The sequence below is a fragment of the Muntiacus reevesi genome, chromosome 3 (assembly GCF_963930625.1).
Source record: "Muntiacus reevesi chromosome 3, mMunRee1.1, whole genome shotgun sequence".
Taxonomy (NCBI): Eukaryota; Metazoa; Chordata; class Mammalia; order Artiodactyla; family Cervidae; genus Muntiacus; species Muntiacus reevesi.
The window spans coordinates 188,460,506-188,481,717 of record NC_089251.1 but is presented as its reverse complement, the minus strand read 5'-3'; the positions used below and the strand labels follow the sequence as shown (position 1 = coordinate 188,481,717).

Below are 21,212 nucleotides of genomic sequence, written 5' to 3'. Positions count from 1 at the left end.
TAAGAATTTCAAAATACACTCATATCATTATCTAATTTGATCCTACAGCATGGTGTATGATGGGCAGAGTAAGATTTAGATCCCATTTCACAGTTGAAAAAAGATTTCATCATCATTTTGTTCTGGTTGTCAGGTTAGGAATTGTAATAAAGTTAAGAAAGATATCCTAGATGTCTTTAGATTAAATGTGCAACAGGGATTAAAATAATATCCTAGAAGGTCCACTGGGCACAGTATTTTTCCACTTATCTTAATATAACCAGTTTGTGTATGTACAATGGGCAAAGATATAAAATACCTTTTAGTGACCAACTCTTTAGTGACCAGTTTCTTTTCTGGCCAGCGTAGGCTCTCTTTATTGGCTACGGACCTGGATTCAAGCGCAGCACTGAAGTTGACTCCTTTGAAAATATTGAAGTCTATAACTTAATGTGTGGTAAGTGTGAACGGGTAGCTTTTCTCCTTTCTGAACACAGAGCTGGAATAGATAATCGAAAGTAGGTCACATGCCGGGCACCTTTCAGGAAATGATAAGGCAAGATCCTCATATTTCCACCTTTCTTCCTCGTGACCCAGAGTCATTGAAAAAATATGCAAAACATAGCTATCTGTTTCCACGAGGCTGCACAGTGGTGAGATATAACAGTCAGAGCAGACGATCTATAAATGCCAAGTGCCTGGGACTTTGCTAGGCCCTAGACTTAATGAGATGACAGCTGAACCAGATCAGGTGGAAGCCAGAGAAAAGAGTTTGGAGGTTGTGAAAGGTAGAAAAAACAGGTGGATCCTCTAGTAGCAATAATAGTTGAATAGATGGCAGTGTCAAGGTTGCAGAAATGGAGGAGAACACTCTGGCTATATTCTTAGTTTACTCCATACCTTCTCAGCTAGAGCTTTTATGGTTGAGTATTGCATTTAAAATATTGCTTCCTTTTTCTGATAACAGTACTGGAATTTATAAAACCTTAAATGTGTCCTAAGTGTTGACATAATTCTTTTAGTGGGAGCCTGAATACTTAAGTGAGTTAATATATCCTAAAGCATCTAAACAGTGCCTGGCATATAATAAGTGCTTTACTGTGTCAGTGTTTGCTGTTGTTATTATTAACAGCATGAGTCGTAGACTTGGACTGAGCTGATTTTGAATCCTAGGTCTACTATATTAGTAGCTTGAGGCCTTTAGCTAAGTAAGCATGCTGATTCCTGGCGTACGTGTGTACCAAGTCGCTTCAGTCAAGTCCAGCTCTTTGCGACACTGCAGACTGAAGCCCAACAGGCCCCTCTGTCCATGGGATTTTCCAGGCAAGAATACTGGAGTGGGTTGCCATTTCCTCCTCCAGGAGATCTTCCTGACCCAGGGATCGAACCCACATCTCCTAATTCTCCTGCATTGGCAGGTAGGTTCTTTACCATTAGCGCCACCTGGGAAGCCCACCTTGGAGAAATTGAAATTCAGTTCTAGACTATTGCAATAAAGTGAATAATAAAGCAAGTACATGAGTTTTTTTTTTTATTTTCAGTGCATATGAAAGCTATTTTTACACAATGGCATAGTCTACTAAGTGTGCAATAGCTTATGTTTAGAAAAATGTACAGACTTTAATTAAAAAGTACTTTATCGCTAAACATGCTAAGCTTCATCTCACAATGTGGGACTGTCACACACCTTCAACTATAAAGAAATCTCTGGAGTGTAAGAAAATGAAGTACAATGAAATGCTTGCTCCTCAGATGAAAAGCTATGGCAAACCTAGACAGCGTATTGAAAAGCAGAGACATCACTTTGCCAACAAAGTTCCGTCAAGTCAAAGCTATGGTTTTTCCAGTAGTCATGTACAGATGTGAGAGTTAGACCATAAAGAAGGTTGAGTGCTGAACAATTGATTCTTTCAAACTGTGGTGTTATAGAAGACTCTTGAGAATCCCTTGGATAGCAAGCAGATCAAACTAGTCAATCCTAAAGGAAATCAACCCTGAATATTCACTGGAAGGACTGATGCTAAAGCTCCAATACTTTGGCCACCTGATGCAAAGAGCTAACTCGTTGGAAAAGATCCTGATGCTGGGAAAGATTGAGGGCAAGAGGAGAAGGGATGACAGGATGAAATGGTTGGATGGCATCATCGACTCAATGGACATGAGTTTGAGCAAACTGGGAGATAGTGAAGGGTAGGGAAGCCTGGCGTTTTGCAGTCCATGGGGTTGTGAAGAGTCAGACATGACTTGATGACTGAATAACAATGAAATGATGTCTGCCTATATTCACCTACCAAATATTGACAACTTAAATATATTTAGCACAATTGGCATATAATAAGCATTCAATAGGGGATAACTATAGTTATTGTTTACACTAAAATTTGGAAATTTTTATAGAGAAGCACAGCATGCATATCAATATTTCCATCAAGAATAGCCTGATCATAAATATTCTACAACATGAGAGAGAGAGATTTTTAGTTTTATTTTAGGTAAAGAGTTAAGGACTCATATAGATTTGGATTTAAAAAATAAAATTCATAGTGCAAAACTACTATTTAGTTTTGAAATTTCTTAAGTAAATCTTTATTTGCCATTCTTGGAATTGTGCAGATTTACTGAATTTGACCCCAGCTCCTAATAATGGGACTCATGGAAGCCTTAATCACCTTCTAAGCAATCCTGTCTACACTCCAAAGCATCCCAAAGAAGTCCGCTCCCTGGTCCAGTGCCCCTTTGCAAGAGCGCCCAGGGAGAGCCTTGACTGCTCGTGTGATCCCTCAGTAAGTATTCCGAAGATATTTAGCCCAGTGGCTACGGCTTTATAGCACCTTCTGCATAGCGTACGCTGCAGAAATATATGATGATTGAATTAAAATCTGTGAGTGGGAGCAAATGTACATATTTTCAACTCTAGTGACATATGCCGACCTTTTTATTTTTTATTTTTCTCCCTCTTAGTTTTTACACTCTTGCTGTATTTTTAATCCCCTGGTATTGAGACTTGATTTGGCTGCAGGCTGCAAGGAGGATAGCTGAATTCTGAAATATACTCAATCCCAGAATCCAGGCTGCCTTCCTAAGTAGTGAGGTCTTTTATGAACCAATCTCAGTATTCCCTCTCTAAAAATACATCCCAACCTATTTTAAATTTAGAAGGAAAATATTTTGGGGGATGAAATGAATTTATGACACTTCATTTTTACTCCTATCTTAATATGTAATTGTTGTAAGGAGATGACAACATATGACAAATTTAAACAAAATTGATCGTGTCCATAAAAGCAGACATTTGAGTAGCTCATCTTATGCTCTGTCTTTTGTTTTAGGCTTAATTTATGCTTGTAAAAGACCATAAGAGTAGAGATAAGAATTATAAACAGTAGTTATATTCTTATTTTTAATGACTTGTGTTCTGCTGTGCTAATAATTTTGTCTTTTTGCAACTATTATCCCTATGTTTTTATCCTCTTCTTCAAAAAAATAATTTCACTTGTACAGAATGGTTATAATTTTATCTTTGGTTCTATGGTGGAATACTTAAGTTGTAAAAGTCATTTGTTACAAAATTAAAGCACATTTTTCAATCCTCAAAAATTGTATCATTAATTTTTTAGATTTTGCCAATTGTGGATTTTCAGACACAGTTGAATCTGACCATGGCAGAAGGTAAGCAGGCTTTTCCTCAACAATGTGAAGCTCAGAATTAGTTTGGGGTCATTGTTTGAGAATAACCAATAAAATAAGGTAGTAGTGGAGAAACAGCTGATGAACTGGGTGAACTTCTTAGCTTGACAATCTGAACTGTTAGTCATAAGGAAGGAAGGGGTGTTTACAGTGGAAGCGGTATGTAATGTAATTAGTGGAAGCTGAATCACTCTGTATGGACTCAGTGGAGTATTTTGAGATTTTGAAGATATTTATAGGTTTATATTATAATAATAGGTCCTCAGATTCCATTTAAAATACCTAAATTTCTGTTTCACTTAGTTCTTAATTATAAGGGAGTATATATTGATTTATCTAAAGTTACTTTTTCGTAACTCTCGAACTAAAATTAAGCATATGCAGACAACTGACGAAGTGTGGATATTTAGTATCCCTTTGATATTCCTTGACACAGTCTCAGATCCTTAAGTTACTTGGCTAACAGTTTTTTCTTGCTGGAATACAAAAGTGAATTCTACATGCTCTTGACTTGGACTTCTCTCTATGAAATCTCTATAAATGTGCAGATTAGAGAAATTTTAGATGACCCCAAGGTGGTAAAGTGTCATGGTGAAACATGACACCTTTGGAACTGAGTAGATATGGGTTTGAATATGAGCTTAGAAACCGTATGTCCATTGAAAAAGTATTTGTTCCCTATAAGTTGCTCTTTTCTCATCTATAAAGTAAGTATATAGCCTCAATTTATAGGAGTCCATATGAATTAAATTCAGTGATATATACAGAGAATTCTATAAAGCATCTGATGCTTGAGAAAAGGGCAATAAATGGTATATGTACTATTATTCCATTGGTGTAGTCTCATAATTTCAGTTTAAAATTTTTGGTTTCTGAGTATACACATCATCCAGAAAACTTTCTTTTGATATTATGTCTTGGAAAATAAGTAATAAAGATAATATTAAAGAATTTTAGTAATATAAGTCCTAATTACTGAAATTCCCAGCAATCTCATGTAGTATCTTCTTGTGATATCTTAATATCACATTGATATTTCAGGATCTACATAGGTACACACTGTTGTGAACCCCTTTTGTTTTTTTTTTTTAATTTTTTATGGTTCTGTTATTTGTAAGTAGTTTTGTTTTACAGTTACAAATAATTTTTCGATAGGATTAAGTAGAGAAAAGAATCAGATGAGTGTGTATCATTGTATCTTACCATGGAAAGCATACTAAGGGTGTTTGAACAGTGGTTTCACGTTCCCCCTATGACCCAAGAGAAGACCATTAGGCGTGGCGCTCTGCCCTATGGGAGACCCAGAGTTCTCCGGAACAGCTCTGTCTGTCTGCTTTACCAGCACCAGTTTGTGAGTGGTTACAGCCACGACATCCTGATGCCCCTCTGGACATCCTACACCATCGACAGAAATGCAAGTATTTGTCACCTCTTTGCCTCTGTGTGGTTATTTTATATTATCACTAAGCGAAACTTTGACAGCATCATTTATCACTGTCAATCTCGGCTCTGTAACCAGCTGCCAAATTAGAAGATCACTGAACCGAGAGTCAGAAAAATCAGGTCCCGGTTCTAGCTTGGCCACTGACTAGCCACGTGGTTTTGACATTCAGAGCAAACCTTTGTGAAATGAGGGTATGCAGTGAAGGTTTCTCCCAGGCTTTGGTTTTTATTTTTTTCTTGGTTTTAATATTTGATGATGTTAATTTCTAATTTCATGCAATCACTTTTACAATCAATTACAGTTATTATTTCTAAGTACACAGCTGTGTAAGTACAAGGATTTCCCTCAGCTGCCCAAATCTTGGACCCTCAGGGATAGAGGAGGACATGGAAGCTCAGTAACCTCACTGCATCTCCCACCTACAGGGAGACCTCCCAGAGCAAATCAGGGAGAGGCCTGGGGTCCTGTCCCCCACCCAGCTAGGGGAGCTCAGCCTCGAAAGGAGCCGAGATGTTCCAGAATAAGACCACCATCCTCCCTCACCCTCACCCCCTGGATGCTGTGCTAGCAAGATAAATGAGGAAAGAAATAGAGCTTGAGAGAGAGAATGGGGGCAGGAGATGAGGTTTACATCTTACCTGGAAGTAAAGTTTTAAACTAGTTCTTCACTCCCTAAGTCATGTCCAACTCTCTGCGACCCCATGGACTGCAGCACGCCAGGCTTGCCTGTTCTTCACTGTCTTTGGAGTTTGTTCACACTCAACTCCATTGAGTCAGTGATGCCATCCAACCATCTCATCCTCTGTCGCCCTCTTCTCCTCCTGCCCTCATTCTTTCCCAGCATCAGGGTCTAAACCAGACTGACCAGATTTTCAGAAACTGAAAATGTCTGGTAAGATATAGGCTGCCCTTAAGGGACAGAAAGGGGATTTGAGAGAGTTTAGTTGACTATAGCAGTTAGATTTTAAAAACACAGTTATTGTTACTACTCACTAAGATTGTTCATGTATATGTCATTTTTGTATCTGTGTGTAGAGAGAATACACATACACATTCACATATGTATGAAAAGTTTCTACCTTAATTTGATGTTTAATTTTTGAAGAACATCTTCAAACATTTCAAACACTTTTTAATTGACTTTGTAGTATTGAGTTCGCCAAAAACTTGATTTGTGTTTTTCCATAACATCTTCAAAAAACCCAAACGAACTTTTTGGACAACTCAGTATATAGCAGTTTACCCAGTGTTTTGTAGGTCCCCATCCTATTTATTATAGTTTAATGCCTTAATTATAATGTCCTTGGACTCTGTTTGAATTTTCAGTTTTCTTAAATAATGAAAGCTGCAAAAATTGAGTCATCACTACTCATGAGGCTTTCATATCAAATTACTGTTCAGTGACTTCCCCCCAAAAGTTGGCCTCCCCCCCCAACTTTTGGCTGTGTTGTACTATTAAAGAGTCTGATCTCTAAAAATCAGCAATTCACTACACAAAAGTTAGAAACTATTCAGACAAAAATATTATAAACAAAAGTAGCACAACATGGTAGGAAAAATTTGCACATATATGACAACTGATTAATATCTTTAATATTATAAAGAGTTTTTACACTTTGTTTAGAAACCAGATGAATACACTAATAAAAAACTGAATAGTGGAGCAGGGCGTGAACGGACAACCAGAACTCCATGATTTTATGATGTGGTTTACCTTTGATTTATTATAAAGCTCTAGCGTTTTGTTCTGTTCTGTATGCCTCCTCCCTGATGGTCCTTTTCATTTTGTTCTTCAGGACAGTTTCTTCACAGAAGACTTTTCCAACTGTCTCTACCAGGATCTCCGAATTCCTCTTAGTCCTGTCCATAAGTGTTCATTTTATAAAAATAACGCTAAACTGAGCTATGGGTTTCTCTCCCCACCGCGTAAGTGTCTTCCTCTCTGCTGTTCCCTTTCCCTTATGTTTTTTCTTTCTTCCATTTCCTTTTCTTTCTTATGGGGAAGTGTACATCTTGTTTATTTACTGGTGAAAACTGTGAATGGGGAGTAGAACTATGAGGGACATTGTTCAAGTATCTGAAACTTGAGTTTTGGAAACCTGTTTACTTTTGTCTGGAGGGTGATGGATTTAGGGTAACCACTGTAGATAGAACATTCTTCACTTTTCTACATTTCTTTTAAACAGAATTTGAGAAACTCAGGTCAAAAGGATGCATCAGGGTTCTTAGGAAGGAGATAACCATTTTGTTGCTTAAAAAGAAAACTCTGATTTGTCAAAGAATGAGGTTGGGAGAACCTGAGTTTCCTTGCTCTTTCACTGATACAGGCCCCTGGGGAATGGCTTTTTTTTTTTTTTTTTAATCGTGTTCTATTTTTTCAAGTGGCAGATCTGTATGTTAAATAGAAGACATTTTGAGGCCAGCCTAAAAAGGAAAAAGTCAGAGGACTCCAGTCAATACACTCAATATCCAGTCCAGTCCCCAGAGCAAGCTTCTGAAGTCAGAACTTGGCTTTTGCGTTATAAAAATAGGTCCAAGCCAGAAGTCCATACAAAGAAGCCTTGTACAGCATTTCAAGGCAGACATCCCTTGTGATGTTTTTTTCTGGTTAGTAGGTGTTCTGAAGCCAGATGTTCTCTTTTTTTCTTTTTTCTGTGAAAGAGTTCAAGGAAAGATTTTTGACACAATATACTTTAGTTGAAAATAAGGCAAATGAGGTAAAATTTGAATATGTTTCATTTGGGCCCTTCATATTCAAGATTTCGTTTCTTTGATAAATTCATTTTGAAGAAGAAAAGATCCAATTTTTTTTTTTTAAGGGACCTGATCACATTGCATTTCTCGCCTTGATCTAGTACCTGGGAAAGTTTTATGAGTTTAAGATGATAGCCCATTTTTTTAAATACCTCCATGAGAAAGTATAGTTCTTACTGTGATTTGTAAAGAATGAAATAGTTGTTTTTGTTTTTTTCTTTATAGAATTACATAAAGGTTCAAGTCAAGTATATTCTGAAGCATTACTTACTACTAATATAGTGCCTATGTACCAGAGTTTTCAAGGTAAAATTTTTAATCTTATATCTCATAGTTTCAAATGAATTTCCCAAAATTATAGGTATGATTTATATGTAAATGACTGATCCTACAAATTAAGTGACTAAACATCAAATATGTTCTTATAGGTTTGTTTAACTTAGAAAATACCAGTACACAAAAAAATCCTACGAGTATTGAATTATGATATAGTCCCATATTTATTATTATCCTTTATATTTAAGTGTCTACAAACACTTTTGTGGGAAAAGAATGTAATGTTCTTCCTAACTTATCTAGCTAATGTAATCTACTAATATATATTAAATTTCAGTCTGTTGCCTTATTTAACTATTTAGAAGTTCTTGATAATTATTTTTAATTTAAAATGAATGGATTTTACATCATTATTAATTATTGCAGCTATTGGCTTTTTTAAGAATAAATACACATTTATACTTTAAGTAACTTACAGAGCATACAAGGAAAATTTTATTGTAGTTTACCTCTGGAATGCTTTTGAATAGTTCAAAATTCTCTAGAATATTTCCAAAAAAATTCAGATGTTAACAATAAATTTGAATAGCTTGCCTTGTTTGTGTTCTTATATTTTTTATGCCTAGAGATATGTGATCTCAGCTTCGTGATAATACATATGTTTAGGGATTAGCCTGAAGTAGAATTGAATTCAGCGTTTGCTGGTCAGTCTTCCCAAGAGCGAAAGCTGAACAATGGAGTTTTGGCCAGACTTCACTTTATCCCTACCTATGACATGCTAATTTTGATTCATAATTTGACTCATGGTAGATTGAAGTCATCTTGTTCTTTTGACACTGTAGCGTCTTCCTTCTTGTTTCAGTTATATGGAACTTCTTGCATGGCACCTTACTCCAGAGGTATGCTGAAGAAAGAAATGGTCTCAATGTTGTCAGCGGTCCTGTGTTCGATTCTGATTATGACGGACGTTATGATTCCTCAGAGACTCTGAAGCAGTAAGAACATATTTCATTTACTCTTAAATGCAGCTCTCAAATGGGACTACCATCCAGTTGAGTCAGCAGAACCTCTTCTATCTGACTATTCATATTTGTGTAGCTGACATTTCTGATTATGCAGGAAGCCCCTTGAAGTAGCTGATTAATTTCGATGTTTTGATTTTCAGTAAAATATTTTTTAGATGAAAGTAATGTTTATCCACCACTCAGCTTGGATGAATAATTCTATAGCTCATATTAAATACTGAAATCTGCCTTTTGTTAAGAAGATAACAACAGTGTTTAAAATCTCTTTCTGTGGCTATTGTGAAGATGCCGTTTTAACTAGCAAACTGCCAGTTTCAAGATAAAGAATTAAGACATAAAGCCATAGTGCCGCGGTGTTGCTGTAGGTTGAATGTCGCAGCTTTCAGTTTTATCCAAGTCTGCTGCAAGGGGAATTTGTTGCAGGAACGAAAGTGGGGTGGAAGACGATGGCCATGTTCCAGATCACTTCTGAGTCCCTGGGATGGCCACCAAGTGTGGGTTGCTGGCTCCGCACAGGAAGGACTTCAAGAGCGAGCCATAGTAAAGAGAAATGAGGTTTATTCAGGGAGATACACACTCCATAGATAGAAGGTGTGCCATCTCAGAAGGCAAGAGGCCCCAGGGTGTGGAGTGTCAGTTTTTACAGGGGTGGGTAATTTCACAGGCTAATGAGTGGGAGGGGTATCCCAGCTCTTTTGAGGAAGGGGTGGGTATTTCCAGAAACTGGGCTTTGCCCACTTTCTCGTCTTTAGAGTCAGCCTTGGGACTGTCATGGCGCCTGTGGGCATGCCATTTGGGATGCCGATGTGTTGCAGCAAGTGTATACTGACCCCCAAGGTCTAGTGGAATTTGAATCGCCCGCCACCTTGGACCTAGTTTGTTCTCACCAGTTTATGTCACGTCCTTGGACTGTGTTATGTTTTTAAAGGTTGTGTCCTGCCCCCTTCCGGTCTCAGAATGATACAGTGACCTTGAGAAACCATCAGTGGTGCATTCATAAAGGAAAGGGGAAGAACATTTTAGAGATCGGTTGATCCTCATTAAAACAATTGCAAAATTTTTGGAAGCAATTTTGGTTCTTCAGTCTATGAGAAAAGTGGAGTGAAACATCCACTGGGATTCAGCCCCCTTCTGAGAACCACTCCCTCCGGCTGACTTAGAGGTTACTGTTTATACATGTACACCTGTGACCACATCATTTGTAAAATTATATTTTTAATATATTCTTTAAGGCATAAGGATCCTATGTAAATGCCTCAGAGGTAGCAGCAGGAGAATGGGTGGAGAAGAGAACTTATTCCTTTCCCATTCACAGCTTCAACTGGAACACATTTTAATCTGCTTCGTGTATAGTGGCTCCACATAAGATTGTGTTTGTTTGTTTTTTTAATGATACCACCACTACCTTAAATTTTGAAAGATAACTAAAAAACCAAATGAATCTACTTTTTTTTTCCCCCAAACAAATCTAGTCTTGAGATCTAAGGAAATAGAATTCAGATGAGGTAAAGGTGTCACTTGGGACATCTTTGAGAATATGCTTTAATTAAAAACAAAAAGTAAAAACAAAGTTATGGGATAGGAAAGAAGATCCAGTTAAAACAAGAGCTTCTCTGAAGGAGCTGGAATGAAAAAATCTCAAATCAGGTCTCTCTCTTTCACTCTCTGTTCGTAACTGCCTGGAGTTTAAAAGATTCTCAGTAATGGTTTAGAGTCTTGATTGTACATTTTCAAAATTGATGATTTTTTTTCCCTTAGTGTCTCAGTTCCAATATGTTAAGGTGAAATTACCAGAAAAATACAAAGTTTTAATAAATTTCTATAAAAAGTAACATTATTTGGATTGTGTTTCTATGTCTTCTAATTCTTCTTTCATCATCTGGCAGAAAATGTTGAGGTATTATGATGACTAACTTCTTACAGTATGTTTAATTATTTGACTGAATTTTATTGGGGGATATATTGTATTAAAAATATACTTGAGTGAGATAGTCATTAAAGGGCAGATAGTTATTTTTTTCTTAAAGTGCATATTACCATATTTTACAGAAACAGCAAAATCATCCGTAATCAGGAAGTTCTGATTCCAACTCACTTCTTCATTGTGCTAACAAGTTGTAAAAACACATCCCAGACTCCCTTACAGTGTGAAAATTTAGATCCCTTGGCTTTCATTTTGCCTCACAGGACTGATAATAGTGAAAGCTGTGCGGTAAGTGGCCTTTGTAATTTATCTTTAAGCATTGATATATAAATATATTTGTGCATGTCTTACATCTGGCATTACTGTGGGAAAAGAAGACATAACTAGAACATACATGTTTGAGATTATAGAATGCTTTTAAACTTGATCCTCTTAGTTTATTCAAAGGAGATCATTCTTGTCTGTTAAAAGCACTAACAGTAAGATCAAAATGTAAAAACTTGGTTGACGTCATATGGCTTAGCCACTAAATCCATGTATAAATTCTGGGCCCTTCCCTGGAAAAAAAGGGGCTGCAATAGATTTATGCTTACATTTCACTAACCAAATTGATGTTAAGTGCCTTGAATTAGGTGTTAAGTTCCTTTTCCATCTGTACCATTCCAAAAGCTATTACACCGATAACTTAAATATAAGCATTTAACAAATTCTATAATGGCAGTATAACTAGAAGACACTGAATATTGGACTTGAATCAGAAAGTGAATCCGTTGAAGGTGTATCACATATACTTGGTCTTCCATGGTGGCTCAGATGGTAACAAATCCACCTTCAATGCGAGAGAGCTGGGTTCGGTCCCTGGGTTGGGAAGATCCCCTGGAGAAGGGCATGGCAGCCCACTCCAGTGTCCTTGCCTGGAGAATCCCATGGACAGAGGAGCCTGGCGGGCTGCAGTCCATGGGGTCACAGAGAGTCGGACACGGCTGACCGACAAGCACATCTCATGTACTTACTGACCCCTTCTGTTTCATGTCTGATACAGTAACCAAGGATTAGCTGGATGTTGGCCGGAGAGGACAGATGTCTTTTATTTATTCATGTAAATGCTGGAACAGATGGCCAATATCTACTGGCCGAGTAGTCTACTGAGTCAGGCTCTGCCCTCGAAAGCCAGGGTGAGGGTCGCTGGAGTGGAGGAGACTGATTGAAGCAGCTTCTGGGTGGCGGATGATTGGAAGCTGATGGGAAAATGGAAATGATTGATCTGTTCCCTTTTATGTGAAAAGTCAGCATTTATTATTTGCAACTAATAATGTCATCAGGGCACATGACCCTTTACTGAAGTATGTCTTTAAAGTATAATCATAGCACACCAGCCAGTGGATATGTTCTTCATCTGACTTTCTCCAGTAGCCATTTTCAGAAAAATTTACACCAACATATGGATGTATGATTTCCATCTCTGCTTCCATGTGCCAGAGCATAAGCCTTTAATTCTTTTTTGGTCTCATATTATCTAGAACTTCACTACTTCACCAGAAGTGAAAGTGTGTTTTTCCACTTCCCCTAACCCTTTCTTCATTGGAACTGTGTAGATAACTGACTCTGATAAGAACTAGCATTTGTATAGCTCATTTGCACACATCGTTGTGTTTGATCTTCAGAACAACCCTGTGAGGAGGGCGCAGGTAAGAGAATTAGTATTCAGATGTTAATAACTTGCCTCAGTTTACCTGGTAGGATAATGGTAGAAGCAGAACTTGAGTCCAAGTTGTCAGTCATTCTGACTGTTTGCAGCTCCATGGACTGCAGTATGCCAGGCCTCTCTGTCCCTCACCATCTCCCAAAGTTTGCCCAAGTTCATATCCATTGCATCAGTGATGCCATCCAGCCATCTCATCCTCTGATGCCCTCTTCTTTTTCTGCCCTCAATCTTTCCCAGCATCAGGGACTTTTCCAACGAGTTTGCTGTTCGCATCAGATGACCAAAATACTGGAGTTTCAACTTCAGCATCAGAGCTTCTAACCAGTATTCAGGGTTTATTTCCCTTAAGATTGACTGATTTGATCTTGCTGTCCAAGGGGCTCTCAGGAGTCTTTTCCAGCACCATCATTTGAAGGCATACGTTCTTCGGCATCAATCCAAGTTCCTTTATGCTAATTCCCATATTCTTTGCACCATGGCATGTCGCTTCTGTTTTCCAACATTTTTAACCCCATAGTGTTTCTTGCACCAAGGCAATGTAGGTACATCTGTTCCACATACACTTTCCTCAGATTTAATACATCTATTAAACACACATGCATGGTATGTACTGGATGGTGAACTGCTCAAGAGCAGGGATTATGGCTAACAATTCTCATGGCATCTGCCATTTAAGAGACAGGGTGTCATGGCTGATTACAATGAGGGAGATGCAGAGTGTGTAGGGAAGGTGGACTGAATATTGTCCAGTGACTTTTCTTCCTTTCCCACCCTCATAGCACGGGAAGCATGAATCTTTATGGGTTGAAGAGTTGTTGAAGCTACACAGAGCTCGGATCACAGATGTTGAACACATCACCGGACTCAGCTTCTATCAAGAAAGAAAAGAGCCAATTTCAGACATTTTAAAGTTGAAAACACATTTGCCAACCTTTAACCAAGAAGACTGATACTTTTTTTAATTCCAAAAACAGGACAGTAAATCTTTGTGAAAGAGCCTTCTGTTTTATACATCCTCTATTTACACTGTTGCATTGTTTGGAGACTGTTGACCAGAGTTAGAACTGGGAATCCTCTGTGATCCACGACCTTCTCAGGGAAACTTGTGGCCTCCGCGTAACAGTAGGAAAGCGTTCCTACTGTCTCACACATGTTTGAATGTGTAAGAATTGTTCAGATTTGGGAATAAAGACAGATCATACCTAAAACTGCTCTTCTACTTCTCTTAAGGGCAGAAGGAGCTGTGAACATTCTCTGGACACCAGATATTTGAACCATATTATCATTAATAAATTTCTATGATGCTGACAAACACTAGACTAATGAATAGGGTTGGAGTAGACCATGTTTCATTAGTTAATTCACAGGAATTTAAAAGTGATTCTGGATTCTTTTTAACTAGGATATTCATTTATTTTCATTTTAATCAGAAAAGTACATGGGAGCAGAAATATTTGAAGCCCTATTTTTATCTCTTCTATACACCCCCTCAAAAGCTTACTATTTTTTAATTGTGACTGGGTTTCTTCAGATTTAGTGATTCTTTCAGGTTAAACTTTAGGGGACCATCTGTATTGAGTGTATCTACCCTTTATAAAATTTTATTCTACATTTGTACCAAAAAAGAAAAATATTCCAATCCGATCACTGATAATATAGGTTGAAGATAACTCCAATAATTGTTACTTTATACTGTTAAAAGTGTGTCTTGTCTTAGTTAAACTTCATGGGGATTGTCAGTTCATGCAAGATAGCATTTTTCATCCAAATAATAGGAATGTTTTCCTCTATAGACAAAAATCACCCTACTAGCAACAGAGCTGTCCTGTTCTGAGATGTTCATTCTGAAGTTCCATTGATTTGAAGAGAATGTATTACCATCATTTATTATCTTCTTAATACTCATGATAAATGAACTTGATTTTTTCACTTTGTAGACTATATATACCGTTCAGTACCAACCTGTGAATGTTCAAAAGCTACATTCATTTTTTAGGCTACTTGAATCTGATTTAAGTGTTATATTAATACACCAAAAGTCTGTATTTGTCCTTCACATTCCACTTGTTCTTCAATAGCATAGGGGCCCCAAACCTTCCGATAATACAGCTTGAATCTGAAAATTATATACTAATTTAGAAAGTTTCATTGATTTTATTTTAGTCCCACAGATCCCTGAGGTTATATACATTTTTCCCCCCAGACTCTTTTTTCTGTTTTTCAGATTGAGCAATTTCTATTCTGTCTTCAATTTCACAGATTCTTTCCTCTAATTCATTTTGCTGTTGAGCCCATTCATTGATTTTTATATTTCAGTTTTTGCAGATTTTTTGTTTCTAAAATTTCCATTTGATTTTTCTTTGTAGCTTTTATTTCCTTGCTGGGAATTTTTATGTCTTCGCTGAGACTTTCCAGTTTTGCATTTGTTTCAAACATGTTCATAATTGCTTATTGAAGCATTATGTTGGATGTTGTAAAATCCTTGTCAGATAATTCCTACATGTGTTGTCTTTATGTTGGCATCTGTCATCTTTTTTCATTCAAAAATATTTTTCTGGTTCTTGTTGTAATGAATGATTTTCAACTGAAACCTGGATATTTTAGGGATTATGTTTGAGACTGTGGATCTCATTTACACTTTCTGCTTTAGCTGACTTTAGCAGGGGAATTGGGGGCACTATCCTATTAATGCCAGTTGTGTTAGAGTCCAGCTTTTTTCACCCTCTATTGACACTTGGAGTGAGGAGAAACCCTTGTTGCTGGACAGAGCGGGAATTCAGTATCCTCGTCTGTCTCCATTGATGTCTCCCTGCCTGGGATGTGCCAGGCTCCTAATTAGTGCTTCCACGGGGTCTCTACTGATGGTGTGGACAGGGGTGGCAAGGAAGGTTTTTTTTTTTTTAATCACTAGTGGGAATAAAATTACCAGTTTCCTACTCAGCCGTCTCTGATGCTCTTCTGGCAGAGAACTTGGGGCAACTCTTCACAGCCTGGCAAGCCCCTGTCTTTCCTGGCATGGTGATGTTTTTAGTTGGAGTGGAGAGGTTATTGTTTTGTTTCTTGCTAGGCCACTCCTCTTCTGGTCCTTTGGCTGGAGAGATAGCAGGCCTTTCTTGGGGTTTCTTTTTGTCCTTACTTGTTGGAATATCCAGGTTGCTGACTTTTCCGGCAGCAGGTCTGGGATATATGAACTAAAAGGAAGCCCAGGGGGGCTCATTGCATGTTGCTGCTTGGGTCTGGAGGTCCCTAGCCTGTCTGCCTTCTCCTCTCCACCTTTTAGAATCTTCCTATCTTTCTTTTATATATAGTAACAAAGCTTTTTATCTGCACTTCGCAGAAGGATATCTACTTCTTTATAGAAGTATCTTACTGATTTTTATATATTCTTCAAGACATATGCAGACACAGTTGCCTCTACATAGAACATCTTAGCAGATCTTCATTAAGTGGATAGACGCCTTTCCCCTTACAGAAAAAAACAAGTTACAGTCTTTTCAATCTTGAAGAAAGGGAGGAGACATAAGAAATGTAAATGATCCCAAGAGTGTGGTAAATGTTCTAAAGGAACCATGGAGCATGAAGGAGGCCCCGGTGCTCCTGGGCAGTGAGGGTGGGGGCTTACTAGAGGAGGTGACAGCTGGGCTCGGACTTGAAGGGTGAGTTAGAGCTCTTCAGGGGAATGCGTGCGGGAAGGGCATTTTAGCCTCCCTTGGATGCATACATTTTGGGCATTTTTCCATTTACTGCTACTGCAGATATTTTCTACAAGTCACTGTGACCAGTTTACAATAAGCAACTATTTCATTTTTTTGTTGTTGACCTCCTTTTCTTAAAGGAAATGTCAGAATATAAATTCTGTGCTAACTCTTTAAAGGGAAAAAGGCATGCACATCTGTTCCTACTGTGTTTTCAGTTGCTCTTATACAGCATTCTTTTTTTTTTCCCCTCTTGTCTGGACAGAGACCCTTTCTTTTACTCTTTAATCAACTTAAAACATACGATTAGTCTCCAGTTTGAATGCTAAATTCACATGATCATGTATGGAAATGTTTTTATCTTACTTTTCTCAATAAAGGCTATTCTTACCTTTCAGTTGAACAGCAAAACTTTTATTTATGCCTAATTTCACTGCCCTATCTCTAGTCAGTACTTCTTAAATGAGGTAAGTAACTCTCATGCAAAATTTTCTACTTGGTTAGTCTAGTGTGGCAGAGCAGAAAATCAGGTGAAACCTAAAAATATTTCCAGGAATCAGAGCAAAGAGGGCAAGCCTTAGGGAGAATAGGTGAATGTTCAGGTTCCAGCGGGATAAGGAGATCCATAGCACAGCTGGGCTGATCGGTCCTGTTTAAGGAGATAAGACAAACCAAACGGAGAGAGCCAAACCACCGGGTCCTGCAGGAGGCTCTGACCCCCTCGTGACTGTTTTCTGCCGTTAGCTGCAATAACTGTCCTGCCCGGATCTGTGGGTACTTGTTTATCTATGATTGAAACTGTTGAACTTTGAAACTTAAGTGTGATCACACTTCCTACTGAAGCCTAGCACAGGAATTAGGCATGTGGGTGCTTTCACAAGCACCAAGTAAATTTTTTTATGACTACAGTTCAAGGACATTTTCCCTGATTTTTTGGCCAGTCTAAATATTGTAAGATAGAAAAAACTTCTATAGACTAAGTGTCTCTAAGCTAAGAAATGTGGATTTACAAATAAAAGTTGTGTATCCAGAAGACTGGCTGCTTTCCTGCGAGGATTGTGTGTGTGTGTGTGTGTGTGTGTGTGTGTGTGTGTGTGTGTGTGTGTGTGTGTAGAGGGAGGGGCAGGGAATGGGTGGGACTGCATCTCTGGGGACTGCTGTGAGTACAAGGGTTGTAGACAATTATCCACAGCTGTGTTGTCCGAAGGCGAGACAAGATCCAAAGTTCATTTCAGGTTCACGAAGTGAACAGCCATTTCTGATGTGTGACTGACTATTCTTGTTTTTTGGTATTTTAATTACATTTAGCTATATTTCAAAGTAAAAACAAGTAACATATATAAATGCAAGGCATATAGAAATATCTTTCCAGTATTTAAAATGATCTGAAACCAGAAGGAAAGACTCCCAACTTATAACTTATATAAATTTTTTCAACATGAAATTTTCCTATTTATCTTCTCCATAATATATAGTGACTGGAAAAAAAAAAAAGATGTTTACTAGAAATCATGTATACCAGGAACCATAGATGTATAAAATACAGTTAGTCTACTAGGAATGAGCATTACACCTATGGGATGGTAAAAGTAAGCAATATAATCCTATCCCATGCAATTGTTTTAAATTTAACTTCATACTTGCCCCCAAGCACTCAATTCAAGGGACAATCTGAGGGTTTTAATAAAAATATCTAACATATTATTTTTAAAACATATCCAATTTCACTATAAATCAGAAATTCAGAACTCAGAGTAAACTTCAGCTTTCACAGAACAGAGATACAAAACAATTTAATGAATATACAGGAAATGAGTTTTCTATATGTTTTGATAATTTTGTCCAATGATGTCCAGGTATTTTTCACTATCAAATATCATTTCTGCCGACACTTAAATGCAGTGGTTTGGGGTTTAAACAAAGGAAGAAAAACAGGGGTCTCAGTGGAAAGTTTACAAGCTAATGAAAGCTTGAAATGATTTTAAATGAGAACAAAACATTCTCAGTCCAATGAATAGATCTCATTGCTCCAATTTTCACAATTAAAAAAAATCTCAGACAAAACCTACAATTCTGAGTTCTCGCTCATAAACTATTATATACTTTGACACAGTTTCACTGTCTTGAGTTACTCAGTTTTGTTAAGGTCCAAACAGAAACAAGCTGGTAAATCTATGAGGCTTTTATTTGTGTACTATCTTGTTTTTAAGGTAACACCACTGATTAACTCAGTAGCATGCTTTAAGACCGCAACTAGATTAGATTCAATTAGAACAGAACTGACAGTAAGTTTCAGAGCTGGGCTCCCTCTGTTAAGGAGTTAGGCATTAGGGATGAACTGGGGAACAGGGCAGATGGGATCCCTGTCCTCTTCCCTGGTACTTACTAAGTTCTAGCCCAAGGCACATTGGGGCTTCCGCTCTGCAATGCAGGAGACCTGGGTTCGATCCCTAGGTCAGGAAGATCCTCTGGAGAAAGGAATGGCTACCCACACTCCTGGTATTCTTGCCTGGATAATTCCATGGACAGAGGCTACAATCCATGGGGTCACAAAGAGTCAGACACGACTGAGCTACTAACCCTTCACTTCCAAGGCAGATGTCCTTAGGAGTCCTCTTCTCTGTTCCCCTAAGGGACTGGTCATGTGCTCATACCCTCCTAGACCTTGGAGACTGTAGACAGCACCTCCCCTCAAGACTAGACATTCTTGTGCAGTTGTCCCGACTGCCTGTGTTCCTTGACCTGGGCACAGTTGCTAGATGGCGTTGAGGCCTAAGAGATTGTCCCCAAACTCCTTAACCCACTCCCATGCTAGGTCTAAGTACCTGGCTTGCTAAAGGCAGCCTTCAACCATAGAAGATAATAAAGTAGTTTGAGGATAATGTGGTTATAGGTATAAGAGGATTTTTAGCTTCCAGCTGGGGTTTCCAGGGAAAGACCTGGCAAGATCATCTCCTTACCATAACCTGTGTAAGGAAAATGGGAAGTCCTAAGAAGCTGCATCATCTATACTTCTGTCAGCCTGTGATCTTCTGTTAACTTTGCTGACTGTATCCTTTGAGCTTATTTCAGAATACTGTAACTTTGATAAGATGTGTGTTGAGTGCAGTTGAGTTTGCTCTTTCACCAGGGGTACAACTCAATACTGTGGGATATTACCCCCTCTCCCCCCTCCCCCGCCCCTGTGGTTTGAATTGTCAACAAAAAATTAATCATTAATCAATCAATCAAAGAAAGAATTGGGAAATTTTAACTGAGTCAAATTTGAGGATTATAACCTGGGAAGAGCATCTCAGAAAGCTCTAAGAACCCTCCTGCCCATTAGAAGTCAAGGCACAGTTTGCATAAGTTTTTTGAGGCAGAGTGCAAGTTGCTCAGTCATGTCTGACTCTTTGCAACCCCATTGACTATGGAATTCTCCAGGCCAGAATACTGGAGTGGATAGCTTTTCCCTTCTCCAGGGGATCTTCCCAATGCAGGGGTCGAACCCATGTCCCCCACATTGCAGGTGGATTCTTTACCAGCTGAGCCACAAGGGAAGCCCTTGAGGCAGAAGGCTATATATTAAATGAAGCATTATTGATTATATAAACCAGATTTCAGCACCATGATGGTGGGTCATGTGGTCCTTTACAAAATCAAAATACTATCTTCTAAGGAGTTATCTTGGTACTAGGAGAATGTTGCTGTTTATGGTTGAATAGGTATTCCTGCTGATGGGGGAAGTTTGGTCCATTCGTAATGCAGCTACACAATGCACAGTACAGGGAGCGGGAGGCCAAAGAAGACTTTTTTATGTTTATAATTTTCTTATCTTGCCATAAATATGAATTCCATTTCACATAACTCTCATTTGGTATTTAGCATGTATTTCGTAAATTGATAGATAGTTTTCATGTATTTATTGTCTTCTCTCCAAAGTTATTTCTCACTGAGGACAGAAATAATCTTTATATTCTCCGTTTTTAGCACAGCACCTTGCATGCAGTAGCTGTTCAATTTGAAAAATGACCAAGTGAATAAAAACCAGTGAGATGATCCTAGCTAAGCATCCATTTAAGATTGCCAAGTCATCACAGGTTACAGAAATGCAGCTGAAGGACAAATACACTGAAATGAATAATTCTTTGCATCCCTATTTTTAAGTTCCAGATGGAATTTTCAATAGAATATCTTTTTAAAAGAGTTCATTTATAGATGTATTTCTAGTGCACAAAGCAGAGTTTTTAAAATAATAGATCAAGAATGCCTTTCAAGGGCCATTCACAGTTGTTTCATTGACTGTATCCTGTGGAAAGTATGATGCCTGATGAACTGAAAGCACAAGAGGGAATTTTTAGAGCTTTGACATGTCAAGTGAAAACCCCTCCACAAAGCACGTAGTATTTCCCCAGTAACAAGCTGTCATCATAAATATTCACGGGCAAAGGTGGCTCTGCATCGCAGGGCCATCCAAGCGATGTAACCCACGCCCCAGGAGCGAAAACTTCTTTTTTTTTTTTTTTTTAAGCATACAAGCTACTTGTGTTTTATCACCAGGATACCACAAAGGCCTGGAGCAAAATCAAACTGAACTGGTTTAACCCAAGACAGTGGACAAAGAAAGCTAAAGGTCACTACTTTCCATGCCTTGATTTCTCTGTTTCCATGCCAACCCCTCAAGGACAGACACTGGCCCTGACCCATTCCTGCGTTTGTTTCAAAAGTACCTGGTGTTGAGCAG

General features: G+C 38.2%; 1 protein-coding gene across 1 annotated transcript in view; it reads left to right on the top strand.

Moving 5' to 3' along the window:
- Window positions 1–16,886, top strand: part of ENPP1 (ectonucleotide pyrophosphatase/phosphodiesterase 1) — a 69,247-nt gene extending 52,361 nt beyond the window's left edge. Inside the window, exons 17-25 of the mRNA XM_065931334.1 lie at window positions 349–436; window positions 2,593–2,762; window positions 3,597–3,648; window positions 4,929–5,080; window positions 6,907–7,036; window positions 8,090–8,170; window positions 9,003–9,135; window positions 11,215–11,377; window positions 13,574–16,886. Coding sequence (XP_065787406.1) covers window positions 349–436; window positions 2,593–2,762; window positions 3,597–3,648; window positions 4,929–5,080; window positions 6,907–7,036; window positions 8,090–8,170; window positions 9,003–9,135; window positions 11,215–11,377; window positions 13,574–13,744 — 1,140 coding nt within the window. The 3' untranslated portion in view covers window positions 13,745–16,886. The remainder of the gene's footprint in view (window positions 1–348; window positions 437–2,592; window positions 2,763–3,596; window positions 3,649–4,928; window positions 5,081–6,906; window positions 7,037–8,089; window positions 8,171–9,002; window positions 9,136–11,214; window positions 11,378–13,573) is intronic.
- Window positions 16,887–21,212: the final 4,326 nt, after the last annotated feature.